Genomic DNA, 24044 nt, shown 5'->3' on the forward strand with positions numbered 1-24044 from the left:
AGGGCAAAACCTGTCAATATTGGTATCGAAATTCTTCATTTTGGAAGGACATCTCGGAAATGGTCCATGGCGTTCATAAGGAAAATGTACTTGGATGACAATCAACCATTTGAATTTTAATAAAATGGAGTTGCAGAACTTGAATTTGTTCAAAGTAACAAAATACAAAAAAAAAAAACAAAACAAAAATTTGATACGATTATCGGAAGTCCACATAGAACCCCAAAGTCCCATAGAAACCTTCGGATAATCGAGGCTGGACTGCATAACTTTGTCAAAGACATCGTATTGATCAGAACACTTTTCAGTAAGCGTCTTTTGAATTTGTATTTTGAAAACATTTTTGTATGGACATTGGACACAATGCAAAATCTTGATTCATTGGTAAAAAATGCAGGACTAATATGGTAATGTAGTAAGCAATTCAGGTGAAGCCGTCACTAATTATCAAGGAAAACAGATCATTTGAAATTTTTAAATTCTTAAATTCTTAAATTCTTAAATTCTTAAATTCTTAAATTCTTAAATTCTTAAATTCTTCAATTCTTAAATTCTTAAATTTTTAAATTCTTAAATTCTTAAATTCTTAAATTCTTAAATTCTTAAATTCTCAAATTCTTAAATTCTTAAATTCTTAAATTCTTAAATTCTTAAATTCTTAAATTCTTAAATTCTTAAATTCTTAAATTCTTAAATTCTTAAATTCTTAAATTCTTAAATTCTTAAATTCTTAAATTCTTAAATTCTTAAATTCTTAAATTCTTAAATTCTTAAATTCTTAAATTCTTAAATTCTTAAATTCTTAAATTCTTAAATTCTTAAATTCTTAAATTCTTAAATTCTTAAATTCTTAAATTCTTAAATTCTTAAATTCTTAAATTCTTAAATTCTTAAATTCTTAAATTCTTAAATTCTTAAATTCTTAAATTTAAATTCTTAAATTCTTAAATTCTTAAATTCTTAAATTCTTAAATTCTTAAATTCTTAAATTCTTAAATTCTTAAATTCTTAAATTCTTAAATTCTTAAATTCTTAAATTCTTAAATTCTTAAATTTAAATTCTTAAATTCTTAAATTCTTAAATTCTTAAATTCTTAAATTCTTAAATTCTTAAATTCTTAAATTCTTAAATTCTTAAATTCTTAAATTCTTAAATTCTTAAATTCTTAAATTCTTAAATTCTTAAATTCTTAAATTCTTAAATTCTTAAATTCTTAAATTCTAAATTCTTAAATTCTTAAATTCTTAAATTCTTAAATTCTTAAATTCTTAAATTCTTAAATTCTTAAATTCTTAAATTCTTAAATTCTTAAATTCTTAAATTCTTAAATTCTTAAATTCTTAAATTCTTAAATTCTTAAATTCTTAAATTCTTAAATTCTTAAATTCTTAAATTCTTAAATTCTTAAATTCTTAAATTCTTAAATTCTTAAATTCTTAAATTCTTAAATTCTTAAATTCTTAAATTCTTAAATTCTCTACCAAAACCGGAAATGGATTTTATTTGGATTTTTTTTATTAGCATAAGCATAAGCATAAGCATAGGTGCCCACCCGCAGTTGCTACTCCGTTATTGACCAGGACCTCCAGAAGTTACATCCACGAGCCGTGGAAGATGAGTGGGTGCTATCTTTCCTCGCTTCGTAACTTCTCAAAGGCCCCTATCATGCTGATCAATACCGGCGCCGGCCACGACCAGTGGTAGGGTCACGGGGAAGTGGATGGGAATGTTAGTCCGATACTTGAGTGATAGAGACCGCCCAATCGACTGCTTCTCCGACAAAGTATCACATGAGTTTTGAGGGGATTAGTAGATGGGTATGAGGTCAGGATTCACGAGTGGCAGTGATGTGACCATGAGCATTTTGTTTATCGGTTGAAATTTTAAATCTTAGGCAGCCGGCTGCGGAAAGATAAATAATTGATTATTTAAAAAGTTTGTTTTAATCGAACGCGTGCCAACCGAGCGGTAGTGCTATGGGCTGGACTTATCAGTATATTTTTACTATTGGTACAATTAAGATAACGCGAGCAAATGTCAAAAATAGTAGATGAGTTAATACTAAAGCTGCCAGTTGGAATAAATTATTACGATCAACGAATATAAACGAAAAGAAAACTGGACACCACGTAACCGATTGTAATGAAATTAAAACAATAACTTAAACGAACTTAACCGGCGACGTGCCTTCCTATCAACGATGATAAAGAAGGACTTATAAATTTAAAATATAAAAAGACTCCAAAAATACGTTGCATAGTAACCGCGAAGTCCCGCTACTCACAATCGAATCCGAAAGATAGCTATCTAGAATTTTAAATATAGTATTAATTCGACCGCGATCCTCCAGAAATTCTTCGTCGGCGTGCCTTCCGATCAACGGTGATGTAAGAAGGGCTTTATTCATTAAAATGATTTTATACCATAAGCTTTAAAACATATTCGTCGGCGTGCCTTCCGATCATCGATGATATAGAAAGGACTTAATCCAGCAATACGACTTGCTTGTCTCGAAAAAAAAAGAATTCGGATCGTTTCTATCGAAAACTATGTAAAGAGAACAAAAATAAACTCATTGGCCAACGAACGCGCGAACTAAAAATAAAGAAAAAGAAGAAGAAGAATACCAATCACCCCATGCACACAAACAGCGACACAAAAGAGATGAAAACAACACGAATCAGAAGAAATCCAATCACCCCATGTACACAAATAGCGACACAAAAGAGATGGAAAATAACACGAAAAAACAGGACTGCGCGTCCACACAGGCACCGCACTACTGATGCCATTATTTAATTATAATGACCAAACACCCCATGCACTCGAACAGCGACACAAAAGAGACGGAAAATAACACGAAAAAACAGGACTGAGCGTCCACACAGGCACCGCACTACTGATGCCATTATTTAATTATAATGACCAATCCCATGCACTCGAACAGCGACATAAAAGAGACGGAAAATAACACGAAAAACAGGACTGAGCGTCCACACAGGCACCGCACTACTGATGCCATTATTTAATTATAATGACCAATCACCCCATGCACTCGAACAGCGACATAAAAGAGACGGAAAATAACACGAAAAAACAGGACTGAGCGTCCACACAGGCACCGCACTACTGATGCCATTATTTAATTATAATGACCAATCACCCCATGCACTCGAACAGCGACACAAAAGAGACGGAAAATAGCACGAAAAAACAGGACTGAGCGTCCACACAGGCACCGCACTACTCTATTTGGATTTTTTTTATTTGACTCAAACTTTGTGGGGGCCTTCCCTATGACCAAATAAGCTATTTTGCGTCATTGGTTCACCCATACAAGTCTCCATACAATTTTGGCTGCTGTCCATACAAAAATGGTACTTAAATATTCAAACAGCTGTATCATTTGAGTGAGTTTTCTGATCAATTTGAAGTTTTCGGCAAAGTTGTAGGTATTTGTGAGGACTATTGAGAAAAAAATTGGTGCACGGGAAAAAATTTTGAGGATTTTTTTATTAACTTATTTTCACAAAAACTTAATTTCCCAAAATACATATTTTTGGATTTTCGAGGTTTTTTGATATATTTTAAATGATAATGATCCGCACCTTTTGAGCCATAGAGAAGTATGGTAAAAAAATCTGCCGCCGAGTAATGATTTTTTGAAAAAATAGCGATTTTTGAAAAAAAATCGAAGATTTTATACAAAACCAAATTTGACTTAATTTTGTTTTATGTAAAATTGAATTTACAATCGAAAAGTACTCTGCAGATTTTTTTATAAAGGGCTCCGTTTTCAAGATATAGCCAAGCGAAAGTTAGATTTAAGCGAAATATTTGCAGTTTTTCGATTTTTAAAAATAATGACCGTGCATGAATGACCATTTCGGAAAATATTTTAAAAATTTGCTATAAAATTGTCTAAGAGACATTAAAAATTGAATCTCTGGTTGCTGAGATACAGCGGCTTAAACTAAAAGAAACAGGAAAATTGAAGGTTTTTTTCTTAAGCATTACCCAAAAAACCCACAATTTTCTTATGTCGATATCTCAGCAACTAACATTAAAAATAATGCCCTTTTTGCCTTTCTTACTAAAGAAAGGTATTAGGTTTGCTTTTGGTTCCGACGCCAAATCAAGCTTCGTTCCCAAATCATTTCTCGACAAATATTCATTCGAAAAATCTGCGAAAAATCATGGACGATCGATTTTCGACGCCCGATCGTTTGACAATCGACGTCGTCGTGCTATCTTGTCGCACCCGCCATTTTGACGTTCCGAGAAAAACGCGTTTTAATGTTTGACCTTGAATATTCAAAAAGGAGAGCACGCAATGTAAACAATAACAAACAAGTTTTGTTTGGCTCACCATTCTGTGCATTGTCTCAAAGTTTGGTTGAAGTTGGTTGCTGGAGTCCCGAGTTATAATTACAAATGTTTACGGTAGTCTAGCTTGTACGTGCGACAAACGCATCCTGACTTTCCTGGCCTGAAATCCCTTTGGCCTTTTGTCGCACTTACATCAATTTTCATGGAGTGACAAGATAGCACGACAAGATTGAAACTACTTTCATATATAAAGTGACAAAAATGCACGGAGTTTTTTCGGTTTTTGTTGAATATCTCAGGATTGAAATCGAATTTTGGGGATCTGTGAAGGTCAAAAGGTGAGGCATTGTGAGCTGCACAAAATGGCGTTCTTAACTCAATTTGGCCCAAAATGCACGTACGACAAGTTAGCACGATGGCGACGCAATGACAGAATTGATCTATCTCCAATATCTGAATTTTGGCGCTCATTTTACCGTAGAGCACGCGTGACGTCCGTGTGTGGTAAAAAAGTGCTCAATTTTGTGGTAGGGGGTTTCTCAGAGCCCACATTATGGATTTAAGCTCTCTTGGGCGCATTTGAAAGGGGGTGTGCTGAACCTGAACCAGTTCCATACCAAATTTGAATTTATCCATTTTTTATAGGGACTCGGAGTGTGTTTTCACCAAATGAAAATTCGGTCTTCAAATGAAAATTCGGTCGAAAATTGAAGTAATGAAATCGTTTATTTATCCAAAAAATTGCATTTTTCGAGCCCTACATCCTCCCAAATTTTCATCCATGTCGGTAATGTGGTTCTTGATTTACAGCTTGAGGACTAATTCACTGTGAGGGAGAAAAAACCCTAAAAAAGGTAAAAGTCAATTTTCACCAAATGCCAAAACTATTCCTTTGGCATTTTGTCTAATTTTTTTCTCCATATCATAATCTAGACCACAATCGAGGTTCTGATACAAATTTGTCCTCATTCGGATTTACCGTTCATATTTTAGAAAATTTCCATTTTTACCTTTCTTACTAAAGAAAGGTATAGGGTTTGCTTTTGGCTCCGACGCCAAATCAAGCTTCGTTCCCAAATCATTTCTCGAGAAATATTCATTCGAAAAATCTGCAAAAAATCATGGACGATCGATTTTCGACGCCCGATCGTTTGACAATGACAGAATTGATCTATCTCCAATATCTGAATTTTGGCGCTCATTTTACCGTAGAGCACGCGTGACGTCCGTGTGTGGTAAAAAGTGCTCAATTTTGTGGTAGGGGGTTTCTCAGAGCCCACATTATGGATTTAAGCTATCTTGGGCGCATTTGAAAGGGGATGTGCTGAACCTGAACCAGTTCCATACCAAATTTGAATATATCCATTTTTTATAGGGACTCGGAGTGTGTTTTCACCAAATGAAAATTCGGTTTTCAAATGAAAATTCGGTCGAAAATTGAAGTAATGAAATCGTTTATTTATCCAAAAAATTGCATTTTTCGAGCCCTACATCCTCCCAAATTTTCATCCATGTCGGTAATATGGTTCTTGATTTACAGCTTGAGGACTAATTCACTGTGAGGGAGAAAAAACCCTAAAAAAGGTAAAAGTCAATTTTCACCAAATGCCAAAACTATTCCTTTGGCATTTTGTCTAATTTTTTTCTCCATATCATAATCTAGACCACAATCGAGGTTCTGGTACAAATTTGTCCTCATTCGGATTTACCGTTCAGATTTTAGAAAATTTCAATTTTTGCCTTTCTTACTAAAGAAAGCTATAGGGTTTGCTTTTGGCTCCGACGCCAAATCAAGCTTCGTTCCCAAATCATTTCTCGAGAAATATTCATTCGAAAAATCTTCAAAAATCATGGACGATCGATTTTCGACGCCCGATCGTTTGACAATGACAGAATTGATCTATCTCCAATATCTGAATTTTGGCGCTCATTTTACCGTAGAGCACGCGTGACGTCCGTGTGTGGTAAAAAAGTGCTCAATTTTGTGGTAGGGGGTTTCTCAGAGCCCACATTATGGATTTAAGCTCTCTTGGGCGCATTTGAAAGGGGATGTGCTGAACCTGAACCAGTTCCATACCAAATTTGAATTTATCCATTTTTTATGGGGACTCGGAGTGTGTTTTCACCAAATCAGGCGGTTTTCGAATGAAAATTCGGTCGAAAATTGAAGTAATGAAATCGTTTATTTATCCAAAAAATTGCATTTTTCGAGCTCTACATCCTCCCAAATTTTCATCCATGTCGGTAATGTGGTTCTTGATTTACAGCTTGAGCACTAATTCACTGTGAGAGAGAAAAAAACCCTAAAAAAGGTAAAAGTCAATTTTCACCAAAGGCCAAAACTATTCCTTTGGCATTTTATCTAATTTTTTTTTTCTCCATATCATAATCTCGACCACAATCGAGGTTCTGATACAAATTTGTCCTCATTCGGATTTACCGTTCAGATTTTAGAAAATTTCCATTTTTGCCTTTCTTAGGGTTTGCTTTTGGCTCCGACGCCAAATCAAGCTTCGTTCCCAAATCATTTCTCGAGAAATATTCATTCGAAAAATCTGCAAAAAATCATGGACGATCGATTTTCGTCGCTTCGTCGACAAGTTGTCAAGTTGAGCTTCACATGCAGACGCGAGCAATGCTGGCGCGTGATGCTGGCGCGTATAGAGTTTTGATACTAGATTACCCCCTTTTAGTGCAAGTTGCTTTATCGATTGCTCGTTCATCACACATCGCCTATCATGATTATCTATGCTAAGCTTCAGTGAACGCAAACTAGACGCAAGCAGCTATCCGTTCTGAAGCCCCATGCTCATTCTTTTGCCTTTCTTTTTTGTTTTGCTCATTCTGTATTTTGGTTCATCGTATCGGCTCGACGGAAATGAACCCAGCGTATGAGTCAAGGTGGTTCATTCGGTACGTTTGCTTTTGTCGTAGTGAAGTCTCACCGAGCGCTCAGTCGCAGTATGCTTCCCAATCCCAAAAACCCCTAAATGCATACTACATAATTTCTGGCTTGCTTATTGAAAGCTCACAATTTTTTTCACGCCTAAATGTCTGTTTAGTGAATTTCAGTAGGCGTTTCATAGCTTTCAAAAACATTTATGCGGCTTTACCGTTACATCATTTACAACACGGCAAATTCTCGGGTGTGGAAACACTTTCTGCCAGTTATTTTGTAACCACTTTAACGCTCTGGAGCAAGACGGAATTATTTTGTTTTCTCGGTAATTCTTGATATTTTGAAAAGTGCAAAAAACACTCAGAGAATACGAACAATTTAGCGATATGCAAAAAACATTACGAACTTCGCAAATTGTGAGCTAATTCCGGCTAATTCTCTGCCTCACAAATAATTTGTTCTGATTTAAAAAATTGAAAATGCTTGTGTGCGAGCACAGCTTATACCCGGCCATGGCAAATGAGGCAAAAACCAACGCTTTTCAGTTTATGAAAAAAATCATGTTGAGTTTTGAATTGATTAATGAATGGACCATTCTTTATTTTGCTATTTCTTTGAAAAAAATGCAACTGCCGTTATCTTCCTTTTGTAAGAAAGGCTCTATCTCACCCCAGATGGGATTAAATCGAGTTTTAAATGTTAGCCTTGATTCAAAAATTCTGAAAATATGTTTTTCGTAAAGATCGGAAAAATTTACGAATGGTTCATGTTTTAACATTTAAAATCGGACCATATCTGCACAGCAAATAAAGTAGTAATCCAGCTGCGTGTTAAAGGCCTGAGTGTTAAAATAAATTTTGCATTATTTTATGAAATTCTGTGGCCCGTCAGTATGGGAAACCTACTTGATTGAAATGTGAAGCTCACATACACGGCTAAGGCGCCAGTCCTTAAGCTAAGAACAAGATTGTCCGTTCGACGCAGTGGTGAACGCAGAACGCTTTGCCAGTTCGATTTTTCCATCAACTGTCAGTCGAACAATCTGCAGGGGTTGCTTTGTTCAATGGTCGATAACTGGCAGGCTATGATGAAAGGCGCAAAATTTTGCGTTTGCGTTCAGGCCTGACGGACAATCTTGTTCTTAGCTTTACTGTAGGTGCTGGGTTTCAGTCCCGTCGGTTGCATCTTTTTTGTTGTGTTTACAAAAAATGTACATGCAGCGTGTAATATTAAGTATCTTTTTTGACGAAGGTTATGCGCATGCTTTTGCATGCGATTTTACCACCGAATTTTTGCTGTGATACTCACTTTACAACTCATTTCTAGTGTCTTCGACAATCCTGTTCATATATGACATCCCCGGATGTTCCGGATACCGGACTGCAGAAAAACAATTAGAAAAAATGTAATAAAAGTGATACTACTGAATTACTGGTAGCAGATAAGCGCTCACTAGTCATAAGTAAAAAATCGGTGCTTCATTTATCAGAGGAAAAAAATGCGTGTTTTTTTTTATTATCAGAAGATACAATTGCAAAGAAAATAACATTTAATAAACAAGACTTGTACATTATACATTCAATCACTCATTTTATTGTAGCTCAAGTAATTTTCTGATATCATTGGGTGCAAATACGCCTTTTTCAGTAATTATTCCTGTGATCAGATTGGCTGGCGTCACATCGAATGCTGGATTCCAACATCTAATGCCTGAAACGAAACAAAAAACATTTATTTGGTAAGTCATAAGAAAGTATGTTAGTAGAAAAAAAAACAACAGAGTTCATTTTCAGTCTGCGATTAGCAGAGAAGCGAGTCAGACGTGCGTCCCTCACACACCAAAAAAGTGCTAAAAAGTACAAACAATGCCTCACGGCAAGAAAAAGAGGCGGTCCTCACCAGCAGGATCGGCAGATTTGAAAAAGCTGAAGAATGCCGAAGCGCTACCTGCAAAGCCAGGCAGTTTGAGCAAGGGCGCTCAAAATTCGTCTGGAGACCAGTTCGCTACCCTCCCTGTGGACGTAAGCGAGAAGGAAGAATTTTAACGACGGGAAAAGTTGCCACCCATTTTTGTGAAAACATCGTCATCGGATTCGGTGCGAAAGTGGCTGACCGGGTTTATCAAATCTGGTGCTTTACGAGCTTCCATTCGCTTGTGTGCAGAGACGCATCGAGCTCTACAGGCTCAATAAAAACTCTTTACCTGCTCTGTATGGTAGAACAGAGCTAAGCTCTGTATGCAGCGAACAGAGCCAGCTCTGTATGGGGAAAAATAATATTGAATTGCATATATCTCAAAAACGATAAGTTTTAGAAAGTTGACATGTTCTAGAAAGTTGCTGGTACCGAAAGGTTCTATATTATTGTCTCAGACGTCATTACAATTTGATTGATTTTAGTTGTGCAAAACAAGTAAAAACTATTTATTTTCTAAGATACAAGGTATAGAATATTTTTGTTTTCGACAAAGTTGCTTAACTACCAAAAATGAACAACTCTCTCGAAGAAACCAAAGCTTTATCTTCAATAGATACCGAAATAAAAAATAAAAACTATTTTTATAATAAATACTGCTTGCGACAAACACAAAGCGACCGCGTCGTAGGCACAGGTAATATGAAGCATGTTTGGTAGAGATCGTCTGAAGTGAAAACTAGTATAGCAGAGTGTCCATAGAGAGTTTTTATGTTAAATTCTCTCGTCTGGATGGTTGAAAGAAATTCCAGATACAATTATACAAATTTATAAAATTATATTCTTTTTATTGTACCGGTAAGTCATTAGTATTGGAAACAATAAAAATATTTTACAGCTACTTTTTATGTTTGTCTTGACAAAACAAATGTTCAACAAATTAAGATAAGAACTATTTTAAATTTGCAAGTTAAAAAATAAAAACTAAAGCTTCTTACAATTATTTAAATTTTATAAAAAGAAAATCAATTAACATCTCAACAGAAAAAGTTATATTTTTCTTATTTTTTAAGCAAGATAACCATTAGAAAGTTTCAATTAAAAAGCAAACCTCATTTTTCTTTATTTCACAAGCAAGGAAATCAGTGAAGAGTTTTTTAGCTCTAAATACTCTCTATGGAAATTGGCCATTGTATTACCTGTATTCTAATTTTTTTTAAAAATTTTTCTGGCAGAGGAAACAGTGAAGAGTTTTTAGCTCTAAATGCTCTCTATGGAAATTTGCCATTTTATTATCTGTATTCTAAATATTTTTTATTTTTCAAGCAGAGGAAAACAGTGAAGAGTTTTTAGCTCTAAATGCTCTCTATGGAAATTTGCCATTTTATTACCTGTATTCTAAATATTTTTAAATTTTTCAAGCAGAGGAAAACAGTGAGGAGTTTTTAGCTCTAAATGCTCTCTATGAAAATTTGCCATTTTATTACCTGTATTCTAAATATTTTTTTATTTTTCAAGCAGAGGAAAACAGTGAAGAGTTTTTAGCTCTAAACTCTCTCTATGGAAATTTGCCATTTTATTACCTGTATTCTAAATATTTTTTTATTTTTCAAGCAGAGGAAAACAGTGAAGAGTTTTTAGCTCTAAATGCTCTCTATGAAAATTTGCCATTTTATTACCTGTATTCTAAATATTTTTTTATTTTTCAAGCAGAGGAAAACAGTGAAGTGTTTTTAGCTCTAAATTCTCTCTATGAAAATTTGCCATTTTATTACCTGTATTCTAATTTTTTTTTTATTTTTTCAAGCAGAGGAAAACAGTGAAGAGTTTTTAACTCTAAATGCTCTCTATGGAAATTTGCCATTTTATTACCTGTATTCTAAATATTTTTTATTTTTCAAGCAGAGGAAAACAGTGAAGAGTTTTTAGCTCTAAATGCTCTCTATGGCAATTGCCATTTTATTACCTGTATTTTAAATATTTTTTAATTTTTCTAGTAGAGGAAAACAGTGAAATGTTTTTAGCTCTCAATGCTCTCTATGGAAATTTACCATTTTATTACCTGTATTCTAATTATTTTTTATTTTTCAAGCAGAGGAAAACAGTGAAGAGTATTTAGCTCTAAATGCTCTCTATGGAAATTTGCCATTAATAACCTGTATTCTAATTTTTTTTTTAATTTTTCTAGCAGAGGGAAACAGTGAAGAGTTTTTAGCTCTAAATACTCTCTTTAGAAAATTACCATTTTATTACAATTTTTATAAAGCAATCGAAATTTAATTAAAAAAAAACATTTCCTTTAATTTATTGTCAAGCAAGGAAAACAGAAATATGAATCAAATTACCATTTTCCATAGAGAGCATTTAGAGCTAAAAACTCTCCACTGTTTTCCTCTGCTTGAAAAATAAAAAAATTTTAGAATACAGGTAATAAAATGGCAAATTTCCATAGAGAGCATTTAGAGCTAAAACTCTTCACTGTTTCCTCTGCCAGAAATTTTAAAAAAATAGAATACAGGTAATAAATGGCCAATTTCCATAGAGAGTATTTAGAGCTAAAAACTCTTCACTGATTTCCTTGCTTGTGAAATAAAGAAAAATGAGGTTTGCTTTTTAATTGAAACTTTCTAATGGTTATCTTGCTTAAAAAAATAAGAAAAATATAACATTTTTTCTGTTGAGATGTTAATTGATTTTCTTTTATAAAATTTAAATAATTGTAAGAAGCTTTAGTTTTTATTTTTAACTTGCAAATTTAAAATAGTTCTTATCTTAATTTGTTGAACATTTGTTTTGTCAAGACAAACATAAAAAGTAGCTGTAAAATATTTTTATTGTTTCCAATACTAATGACTTACCGGTACAATAAAAAGAATATAATTTTATAAATTTGTATAATTGTACAGTCATCCCACATATTCGGAACACCCACAAATTCGGAACAGTTTTGTGATAATTTGTCAATAACATGCCAAATGCATCTTTTCTGGTGACCCTACTATTTTTAGGACCTTTATTTGGACATTATCTTGCTATTTCACTAGTAAATGTAGTGCTTTTAGAACACAAAACTTCATGTCAAGACTATTTTATTCAAAGCAGCAAAACACTGCCTCCGAATTGCCTGTTCCATAATTGTGGAATGTTATCGTGCCTCCCACAATTGTGAAACACCTGAATTTAACGGATATTTTCACAAAAAAGCTATCAGACCATTCATAAATCATAACTAAGCTTGAATTTCATTGGTTTCAGTGTTTAAAGTCATTATTTAGTAAAAAATATGTACTCCGGGAGAGAACCAAAGTTTGTTTACATCCGTAAGGAAAAAGTGTTCGAATTTGTGGATTTCAAGGGTCAAAGTTTTCTTCAAAAACTTGATATAAAAGTTAAAATTTGCAGTTGTTCGATACAGCATTTGAAAGATCTCATGAAAAGCTTTCAAATGGAGGTAAAAGCAAATTATTATGTTCAACTTTCGATTTGCTATGATTTTTTGAACATTGGCCGATCTGTAAACTGTTCCGAATATGAGGGATGAGTGTATCTGGAATTTCTTTCAACCATCCAGACGAGAGAATTTAACATAAAAACTCTCTATGGACACTCTGCTATACTAGTTTTCACTTCAGACGATCTCTACCAAACATGCTTCATATTACCTGTGCCTACGACGCGGTCGCTTTGTGTTTGTCGCAAGCAGTATTTATTATAAAAATAGTTTTTATTTTTTATTTCGGTATCTATTGAAGATAAAGCTTTGGTTTCTTCGAGAGAGTTGTTCATTTTTGGTAGTTAAGCAACTTTGTCGAAAACAAAAATATTCTATACCTTGTATCTTAGAAAATAAATAGTTTTTACTTGTTTTGCACAACTAAAATCAATCAAATTGTAATGACGTCTGAGACAATAATATAGAACCTTTCGGTACCAGCAACTTTCTAGAACATGTCAACTTTCTAAAACTTATCGTTTTTGAGATATATGCAATTCAATATTATTTTTCCCCATACAGAGCTGGCTCTGTTCGCTGCATACAGAGCTTAGCTCTGTTCTACCATACAGAGCAGGTAAAGAGTTTTTATTGAGCCTGTAGAGCTCGATGCGTCTCTGCTTGTGTGCTGATGGACTCAAAATTCTGCTACCTACCAGAAAGGACTACAACTACGTTCGGGATTTCCTGAACAACACAAAGATTGAAACAGGTCCTCCGTGGCCTGTATGACATGGATGTGAGTGTGCTGAAGGAAGAGCTAAAAACCAACTAAAAACTCTTAAGTTGAACGTGATCGAAGTCTTCAAGATGACGAGACACAACAAGGACATCAAGAATCGTGATCAACTGTACCTGGTTCATCTCGAGAAAGGATCGACAACGCCGTCTGAGCTGAGCAGTTCGGGCAATTTTCAACATCATCGTGTCTTAGGAACGTTATCGTCCAGTGCACCGTGACGTGACACAGTGGGAAAAAAGGGCCCAAAAAATTACCGCAACATGTTTTAGAGCAAACCATCGATTACTATACACCAAAAGCTTCGTTTTTGCACCAGGAACAATAATCCGATGAAAAACTGCACGGACCGGTGGCCGGAGTACAGGCCACCGGAAGATCAGATTTTGGAAAAGTTGCAGATTTATCAAATGTGAACTGATAAGCTTTCTTCTACCATGAATAGTCATGAAAAACAATCCTAGAATAATATTAAATACCATAGGACCCTTCGGAACCGGTTCCACCGATCTCCGGTGGCCACATCCGGAACTGCATTAGGAAACAGTGTTAACCAGTCATGCGACGTATCAAACTTCTTGATTTTTGATGGGGACATGAGTTATACACTCCTCTTTTGGAAACATGAAGTTTGATTTGTCGTAAGAGTGGTTTCAAGAATTTGCTAAATATGATCTTCGGATGTGGCCACAGGAGAACCTGGGAACCGGTCACCGGAGGCAAAAATACATTTTAAGAATACTCTCCATCCAAAATCAAGAAGTTTGATACGTCGCATGACTAGTTTACGCTGTTTCCTAATGCGGCTCCGGATGTGGCCACCGGAGATCGGTGGAACCGGTTCCGATGGGTCCTATGGTATTTAATATTATTCTAGGATTGTTTTTCATGACTATTCATGGTAGAAGAAAGCTTATCAGTTCACAATTGGATGAATCTGACACTTTTTCCAAAAATCTGGATCTTCCGGTGGCCTGTACTCCGGCCACCGGTCCGTGCAGTGCGAATTTTCATCGGATTATTGTTCCTGGTGCAAAAACGAAGCTTTTGGTGTATAGCAATCGATGGTTTGCGCGAAAACATGTTGTGGTAATTTTTTGGATCCTTTTTTCCCACTGTGCAGTGTTCGAACCACGGTGCTCAAAATACCGTTTTTATGAAAAAAAATATGCACTCCGAGATTTTGGGGTCTATCGATTCCTTACACCATAGCGCATCTCTGTGCAAAAAATAAAAACATTCGCTGATGTAGTTTTCGAGATACAGCCCTTTTATGATGTTACATCCGATTTTTAATTAGAAAACCAAAACAATCAATACAATTTCAGCACTTCAAAGAATAAGCATTTCGAGATAAAGGTGTTTTTTGCTTCATATGACTGTCAAGTATCTCTGGGCCAGAAGGTTTGCTGATGTAGTTCTCGAGATACAGCCATTTTAAAATGTTATTTCCGATTTTTTAAAAGAAAATTCATGAAATCAATTTAATTTCAGCATTTTAAAGAATATGCATTTCGAGATAATGATGTTTTTTGCTTCATATGACTGTCAAGTATCTCTGGGCCAAGTTTCAGAAGGTTTGCTGATGTAGTTCTCGAGATACAGCCATTTTAAAATGTTATTTCCGATTTTTTCAAAGAAAATCCATGAAATCAATTTAATTTCAGCACTTTAAAGAATATGCATTTCGAGATAATGATGTTTTTTGCTTCATAAGACTGTCAAGTATCTCTGGGCCAAGTTTCAGAAGGTTTGCTGATGTAGTTCTTGAGATAGAGCCATTTTAAAATGTTATTTCCGATTTTTTCAAAGAAAATCCATAAAATCAATACAATTTCAGCACTTTAAAGAATATGCATTTCGAGATAAAGGTGTTTTTTGCTTCATATGACTAGTATCTCTGGGCCAAGTTTCAGAAGGTTTGCTGATGTAGTTCTCGAGATAGAGCCATTTTAAAATGTTATTTCCGATTTTTTCAAAGAAAATCCATGAAATCAATTTAATTTCAGCATTTTAAAGAATATGCATTTCGAGATAATGATGTTTTTTGCTTCATATGACTGTCAAGTATCTCTGGGCCAAGTTTCAGAAGGTTTGCTGATGTAGTTCTCGAGATACAGCCATTTTAAAATGTTATTTCCGATTTTTTCAAAGAAAATCCATGAAATCAATTTAATTTCAGCACTTTAAAGAATATGCATTTCGAGATAATGATGTTTTTTGCTTCATAAGACTGTCAAGTATCTCTGGGACAAGTTTCAGAAGGTTTGCTGATGTAGTTCTTGAGATAGAGCCATTTTAAAATGTTATTTCCGATTTTTTCAAAGAAAATCCATAAAATCAATACAATTTCAGCACTTTAAAGAATATGCATTTCGAGATAAAGGTGTTTTTTGCTTCATATGACTGTCAACTATCTCTGGGCCAGAAGGTTTGCTGATGTAGTTCTCGAGATAGAGCCATTTTAAAATGTTATTTCCGATTTTTTCAAAGAAAATCCATGAAATCAATTTAATTTCAGCATTTTAAAGAATATGCATTTCGAGATAATGATGTTTTTTGCTTCATATGACTGTCAAGCATCTCTGGGCCAAGTTTCAGAAGGTTTGCTGATGTAGTTCTGGAGATACAGCCATTTTAAAATGTTATTTCCGATTTTTTCAAAGAAAATCCATAAAATCAATACAATTTCAGCACTTTAAAAAATATGCATTTCGAGATAAAGGTGTTTTTTGCTTCATATGACTGTCAACTATCTCTGGGCCAAGTTTCGAACTGTTTGCAGTTTGGACATGGTGGAAGGAACTGTTTCATCAAGAGTCGTTGTGCAACCTGCGGAGGTGAGCACAAAACTCAAGCTTGCGAAATAATCGACGAGAACATCGAAGCGAAATGCTTCAATTGCGGCGGCGACCATTCTACCAAGAATCATTAGTTTGTCCATATCATTTTCCATACAAATTTGGCAGCTGTCCATACAAAAATGATGTATGAAAATTCAAAAATCTGTATCTTTTGAAGGAATTTTTTGATCGATTTGGTGTCTTCGACAAAGTTGCAGGTGGATACGGACTACACTGGAAAAAAATAATACACGATAAAAAAAAAAAATAAAATTGGTGATTTTTTTATTTAACTTTTTAACACTAAAACTTGATTTGCAAAAAAAAAAAAGAGAGCGAGTTGTGGCGCTATAACCACGGCAAATAGTGTCCAGGGCATTCGTGGAAATACAATGACCCATCCCCGAGGGTCCCGGAGTACCAAACCTTCTTAGCATGGTGCTCCCAACGAATACAACCAAAAAAAAATCTCGGAGCGTATGGTGGTGTGTCCCCACGCTTCTTCCTCCCCTGTCGATTCAGAATTGTGTTGTTGTTCGAACACTCAGTGCTCAAACTCAACCCAATTACGAGTCATCTCTGCGATACGGCTTTACGCAGTAGGCCTGGCCGCTTTAACGCTTGTGATGTTTCCATGTATTCCGATGCAATGGTGCACTACAAATGTTAATAAATGACAAGAAGATTGCTAGGCGTCATCTAACCTAAGGCACTCTCCAGGATCCCTTCGAAAGATTGGCTGCGCTAGGGTCTGATTAGATTAGATTAGACTAAAACTTGATTTGCAAAAAAACACTATTTTTAATTTTTTTTATTTTTTTATATGTTTTAGAGGACATAAAATGCCAACTTTTCAGAAATTTCCAGGTTGTGCAAAAAATCATTGACCGAGTTATGAATTTTTTAATCAATACTGATTTTTCCAAAAAAATTCAGAATTTCACTAAAGTACTTTTTGATTGCAAATTCAATTTTACATCGAAAAATAGAGTTGAAAAATTTTTGCGACCAAAATTTCGATTTTTGAAAAAATCAGTATTGATTAAAAAATTCATTACTCGGTCAATGATTTTTGCACAACCTGAAATTTCTGAAAAGTTTACAATTTATGTCCTCTAAAACATATTAAAAAATAAAAAAAATTAAAAATAGTGTTTTTTTGCAAATCAAGTTTTAGTGATAAAAAGTTGAATAAAAAAATCACCAATTTTTTTTCACCGTGTATTATTTTTTTCCAGTGTAGTCCGTATCCATACCTACAACTTTGCCGAAGACACCAAATCGATCAAAAATTCCTTCAAAAGATACAGATTTTTGAATTTTCATACATCATTTTTGTATGGACAGCTGCCAAATTTGTATGGAAAATGATATGGACAAACTGATGATGCAAAATGGCTTCTTTGGGCATACCGAAGGCACCAAAAAAGTCGGATTAAAAAATACAAATATTAAAATTGAAGAAAAAAGACCGATTTCGTAGAGAATTGCTCAGTAGTGACCTATTTTCACCACAAGAACTTCTGAACATTTTCATCGAGATGACAACAACATTGCGTGGTTGCAAAACTCGTGCGAAACAAGTAAGAACGCTTGGAGGATTTATCTTATAATACAGTTCGTAGTTTACTCGTTCTAATGATTTTAAATATTACAATGAATTTAGTTTTTGCCTTCCTCACCTCATGGAGGAAAGGCAATAAATTCACTCGAAAAATGAGCTTCTTAAATAGGCCCTTCACGTATACATATCGACTCAGAATCAAATTTGAATGTCTGTGTGTGTGGATGGACGTAGATTTTTTTCTTACTCACTTTTCTCGGAACTGGCTTGACCAATTTTATCTGGATTTGTGTATTTAGATCCGTCTATAGGTCCCATAGGTCATATTTTCATACCATTATGTTTAGTAAAGTACTTCAAAAGTTATGATAAAAAAACGGTTTTGACTTAAGTTCGCAAGATTGTAAAAGGGTGGTTTTTGTAAGAAAGGCCGTCATGCTATACATTTTCAGAAAGGTATTTGAAAGATCTTTCCAACGAGTCCATTGAAGATCTGATAACCCTATCAAAAGTTATAAGCACTTAAGTGTTATTTATGCACTTTTTGTAGGCCGGATCTTAGATATTTTGATGAAAACGTTGTCCGGATCCATCATGCGACCAGTCTTTGGATAGGTAATTAAAAGTCCTTTTCAATGAGCACGAAATGGATTGGAGATCCCTATCATAAGTTGTAAGTACATAAGTGCCCTGCAATATGAAGATCTGACTACCCAATCTAGTGGTATGAATAATTAGTCAAATTGATAAAACACTGAAAAACACCGCCCTTTTGTGTCTATTTTGGATAGCACCCTTTAAATTTGAGGAAGGCACCAACCATCCGAGGGTGGATTAATTAACGTGTTTTAGTTTTAAGTTAGGATTAGTTGTTGAAGTGATTTTTTCTTTTTACCCAAATGTATTCGATTCAATGCAAAAATGTAAAACAATTTGAAGTAAATAAATGAATGTGAATAGTTAATAATAAAACGAAAAATATAACAAAGATGAAGAGCATTTAGCCATACCACTTAGAATGTAAATGAAATGTAATTATTATAAGAAAGTTCAATAAAGACATATTTAATTTAAAAAATTAAACAGTGTTCATTTATTGAGCAGACACAATTTATCAAATAATATGAAATTTCACAAATAACAACCTTTTATGGGCCCTTGTTGGTCGATTATGTAGAGAGGCTTAGTCAGATTGATCGGTTTCTCGAGCCATGTATCATGTCTTCGGGACTTAGATGGTTACCGGTCGTTGCCTACCTATAGGTAATATATATATATATATCGACTTTATTACCTCCCTAACTCAGTGTTACATCAATCTATCCTCTACACAGTGCGTTTTTATCAACCAACAGCGTTGACTGAAACGCTATTGATTTGAACCATCAGCATCACTGCACCAAATGAATACAGTATTCTTTTCAAATATTTAAATTATCTAGCTTTTACCATAGAACAGGTACCTACCTATACCTATTCTATGCTTTTACCAACCTGGAGCTGCTATTCTATGTTCTCCGATGTGTGTCATTTCGCGATCCGGGCGTTGTTCAATTTCAATACGATCTCCTTCGGAAATTTCAAAGTCAATCGACGTGCTCGGCGCTGCTACGTAGAAAGGCACAGCGTGATGCTTTGCAACCACCGCAATTTGGTATGTTCCGATCTTGTTAGCTGTGTCTCCATTGGAAGCAACACGGTCAGCTCCTACGACTACAGCTGCTATTTTTCGAGACTTGAAAAGCGAGGCAACCATGCTATCTAAAACCAGAGTTGCTGGTATTTTATCATGTACAAACTCGTAAGCAGTTAAACGAGCTCCTTGATTGTATGGTCTGGTTTCGGTGCAAAATACATGTTCTGGAACATCATAAAATGTTATAAAGGATCGACCAAGTTTCTTATGAAAAAATATGGTTAAAATATGTACCCAATCGGTTTTGATCAAAAATTTTGCGAATTACTCCAAGAGCAGTGCCGTACCTGCAAAATCCGGAAAAAATTTACACTCACAAAAATTAATCTTCATAATTTTAATTAATATGAACACCAGTGTGTTCGATTCGATTATAAGGATGTGTGAAACTAATTGAACCTTTATACACTAAACATCATACCCTGCTGTAGCTAGTGATCCTGTATTGCAATGTGTAAGGAGCTGAAGGGAACTTCCAGAAGGTACATCTTTAAGGATTCTTTCGGCACCAAACGTTCCTATTGCCATATTGTTGGAAATGTCTTTCTCGAGCATAGCCTCTATTTCATGAATGAATCTGTAGAAACCAATGAATGTATCCCAAAATTCATCAGTTAAAATAATTAATATTAACAGACCTTTCCTTGATTTCTGTTACAGAAATTACACTTTTTTCGACCCAATCATTCACCATACCGATTAAATCATCCGCTGCTAATTTCATGTTGACAGCAGTTGGTCGTGCCGATACCAAATAGTTTAATTTTCCTTCTATCTCCTGCTTGAACATTTGTTTTGTTATAAATGTTTCGTTATAAATTTCAACAGCCAGCGACAAACACCCAACGATCGCTATCGCGGGGGCTCCCCGAACCTTAAAAAATATATGTTAAATATTAGGAAGGGTAAGGAACAGATGTGTGCGATGAAAAATCATGTATTGAACTTTTACCTGCATTTTACTAATGACTTTCCAACCATCTTCTACTCCTGCAATCGAGATGTATCTGAAAAATAACGCAAATTTATTAAACTTCTCTATTAGAATTAATCCGACTGCGCACTGGACTCACAATCCAGAGGTCGCCGATTCGAATCCCGAGGCGGACGCAAACAATTCTAAGTGTATAAATATAGGTATTCGGTGCCCTCTCTCTATGCCATACCTTCACACTTAGGAGACTTAGGAGAGGAGAGATTCAAGTTATTTGTCTACAACTTTGCCAAAGACACGAAATCGATTTTTTCGATTATTTTCACATAACTTTTGTTTGTACAGCCAAGCAATTCTATACAAAATCGGTCTTTATTCTTTAATTTTAATATTTTTTTTTTAATCCGTCTGAAACTTTTTTGGTGCCTAAGCAATTTTGTATCATTAGTTTGTCCATATAGTTCTCCATACAAATTTGGCAGCAATGAAAATAAAAAAATCTGTATCTTTTGAAGAAATTGAATGAGAATCTCACTTTTGGGAATATTTGGATGGAAGTAGCGCACCGTGCAGACTGAACCGTAAGAAAATTGGGGTTTTCATACATTTTGCGATTTTTTTCATACAAGATCAATGGGTAAACGTTGTCCGATTTTGCACAGATTGGCCCAGAGTCCTAAATTAGCTCAAGGAACAATAATCAGCTTGTGGAGCGAGGTTTTGAAAAAAACGTCCCATATTCTGGGCACCCTAGTCCTCATGCATTTTTTGCGATATAGGGGTATGACATTTTTGTCCGTTACCGACAATTATCGACATTACCGACGGCTGATTAATTGTATTTCACAAAAAAAAACCCTTAACAGAACGAGGATTGAACCATCAACTTCTAGGTTGCTGATTCAGCACGCTACCACCGCGCCATGGACACTTGATGAATTGTGAGGGACAGAGCGCGAACATAATGTTCTCTCTGGAGTGTTGCTCGAGGACGCGCCAGCATTATATGTGTTGGTGAGAACTGCAGATCGCTGACATGTTCACACGCGGGCAAAATTGAGCTATGAGCTTGCTGCATAAACTGTTATCAAATGTAACATTTTCTGTAGCAAATCCACTGCAACTCAAAATAGTGCACGACACCTGTTTTCCGCTTCGGACGAACTCTCGGCGCAATACACCGAATAGATGGTTTACAGCTGATGTTCAACGAGCAATTCTAGAACGAAACCTGGCGTACAAGGATTGGAGAACTGCTGCGTCGGACGTAAAGGACCTGAAGCGACGTACGTACAAAACGCTGCGAAATCGTGCGAACTCAGTCATTGAACGGGCGAAAAAGACGTTTCTCGGTGGTTACCTGGACGCAAATATCCCTTCAAAGCTGCTCTGGACTCGCGTGAAGAGCTGCCCTGGTTCCTGATCTGCGCATCGAAATGAACGGTAAGAAAATTCAATGGACGGAGCGTGCAAGCAACCTAGGATTCATCTTTCAAAGCGACCTGCAGTGGGACGGTCTTGTGTCACAGCAGTGTGGCAAAATCTATGCTGGCCTTCGCACACTCTACAGCTGCACACCGACTGCACCCGTGGCGACAAAACTGAAGCTGTTCAAAGCCCTTGTCCTGCCTCACTTTCTGTTCTCCGACGTTTTCTTTGTCCGTCTTTCGTAGAGCCTGTTCAACCAACTACGCGTGGCCCTGAACTGCTGCGTACGCTACGTTTACGGATTACGGAGGCGCGACCACGTGAGCCACCTTCAAAAGAACTTCGTTGGATGTCCGATGCTAAACCTATTCGCTTACCGATCCTGTCTGTTTTTGAGAAACCTGTTGTCGTCCCAAACACCACCAGCACTCTCCCAGAAACTCATCCTTTCACGAAGCCAACGTCTACGGAACTTGGTCGTACCAGCGAATCGGACAGCAGGATACGGTTGCACTATGTTCGTCAGAGGAGTAGTGCATTGAAACGCACTCCCTCCCGCAGTCAAAAACAGTTTATCCGATGCAACTTTGTAACTTTCGGTTTAGCCGAGACCTTCATCTATACAGGGACTCTACAAAAACACCTCAAGGTCGGCACGCTTATCCACACTAGACTAATCGGACACAGGAAAACACTTGAGCTACCGTAATCTGGGGTGAATCGGGACTACAGTCTGAATAGGGACAGCAGTTTCTAGAGCACTTAAAGCTTTTAAATTTGGAAATGGATGTACACATTTTGTTGGCCTGAGTCTGTTCTAACCGAAACCAACCAGAAAAATCAAAATATTGTGCTCCAACATGGTTAAAACTGCTGTCCCAATTCGCCCCATGTGTCCCGATTGACCCCAGTTTACGGTACCAAACGAAACACCACTTTATTTAACTTTTGTGCACACTTTTATTTTCCCACTTCCTCCTACTAACTTCCTACCCCTTTCCTATCCTCAACTTTCCCACTTTCTTATTATCTATCTGACCTGTTCCTTCCGGTTTCTTGGGGCCCCAGCAGCTCGACGATCTCCCAGATTCTCCTCCTTCCAGCAATCTCCTCCGGATGATGGTTACGCGACCTTCGGTCGCTTACACGGATCACGGTTCCCGATCCTGGAACTCGGTAGCGGTTGATGCGCGCGGCTTCTGGTGGACCCGTCCGAACGTCCTGTGCTCCACCCAAAATGGTGACGGATTGGGTCTTCGGCCGGTGTTGACGGTTGGCCGGAACATTGCCCGTAATCGAGCACCAAGGACGTGGACACATCGGGGTTGTTGGGTTCCACGGGGACATCACGGAAGCGTCCGAAACGTCCGGCTTCGACGGCACTCCGTCGACCAGGGATGACACTAAGGGTCAAACATTGCACAGTGGTTCAAAAGGCTGTTTTGACGAACTTAATTGATTAGAGCAAAAGTAAGCATTTTCGTGCTTTGACATGTTCTACAACTTTGTTCAGCGTTGTCATGGCCTACTTTTGGTGAAATTTGTTTTTCAAAACACTCATCACAGCAGGCTATGGAATTTCTAACTTTTGACAGTTAAGAGATAGAGCTTTGGTGTCTTCGGCAAAGTTGTAGGGCTGAAAATTTCCACAAACTTTGTCGAAGACGCCAAAGCTCTATCTTTGCGTTGAATACCAGTTTTGGAACCTTTTTCATAAATCCCTGCCAAAAAACAGTTTTTTGACTAAAACTATGTTAAACTTTGATTTTAGACGATTACAATGTTCAGAAGAAATGTTAGTAATATCAAAACAAACAACTTTGTCGAAGATGCCAAATTGATAGGAGCTATATGTTATGAGTTATAGCAAGATTTCGTGATAATTTAGCTAGTTTCCGAGCTCGGTATACAAAGCCTCGGGCAAATTTGGGCAAAACCCCATACAATAGGCTTCAAGTATGACTATTCCACTACAAAATGTCGGGTGAATCATTCGTCCGAAGGTTTACGGTCATAGATTTCCAAGCATTTTAATTTATTTTATTTTTGATGACTATTTAAATGCATTTAGGACACATTTAAGGCACATAAGCTATTTTTGCGATTTATTCGGACCAGACCAGACCAGTAGGCCAGACTCTTGTGAAAATTTTGATGTATTGGAAGTCTATCTTTGGAACTTATTGGCTAATAAATATGAATGT

At 36.0% G+C, this 24044-nt stretch overlaps 2 protein-coding genes across 3 annotated transcripts in view; both read right to left on the reverse strand.

Moving 5' to 3' along the window:
- Positions 1–8595, reverse strand: part of LOC6048537 — a 145785-nt gene extending 137190 nt beyond the window's left edge. Inside the window, exon 1 of the mRNA XM_038253619.1 lies at positions 8538–8595. The gene's annotated coding sequence lies outside the window, so the exon portion shown is untranslated. The remainder of the gene's footprint in view (positions 1–8537) is intronic.
- Positions 8596–8792: 197 nt separating this feature from the next.
- Positions 8793–24044, reverse strand: part of LOC6048541 (methylthioribose-1-phosphate isomerase) — a 168926-nt gene continuing 153674 nt past the window's right edge. Inside the window, exons 2-8 of one of the 2 annotated variants that reach the window (XM_038253638.1) lie at positions 22880–23243; positions 20431–20485; positions 20117–20352; positions 19900–20055; positions 19713–19765; positions 19277–19642; positions 8793–8939 (exon numbers count right to left, since the gene is read on the reverse strand). In XM_038253638.1, the coding sequence (XP_038109566.1) occupies positions 8821–8939; positions 19277–19642; positions 19713–19765; positions 19900–20055; positions 20117–20352; positions 20431–20485; positions 22880–23243 (1349 nt within the window). In that variant the 3' untranslated portion in view covers positions 8793–8820. The remainder of the gene's footprint in view (positions 8940–19276; positions 19643–19712; positions 19766–19899; positions 20056–20116; positions 20353–20430; positions 20486–22879; positions 23244–24044) is intronic. The other variant, XM_038253649.1, reaches the window with a different exon arrangement.

The sequence above is a fragment of the Culex quinquefasciatus genome, chromosome 1 (assembly GCF_015732765.1).
Source record: "Culex quinquefasciatus strain JHB chromosome 1, VPISU_Cqui_1.0_pri_paternal, whole genome shotgun sequence".
Taxonomy (NCBI): Eukaryota; Metazoa; Arthropoda; class Insecta; order Diptera; family Culicidae; genus Culex; species Culex quinquefasciatus.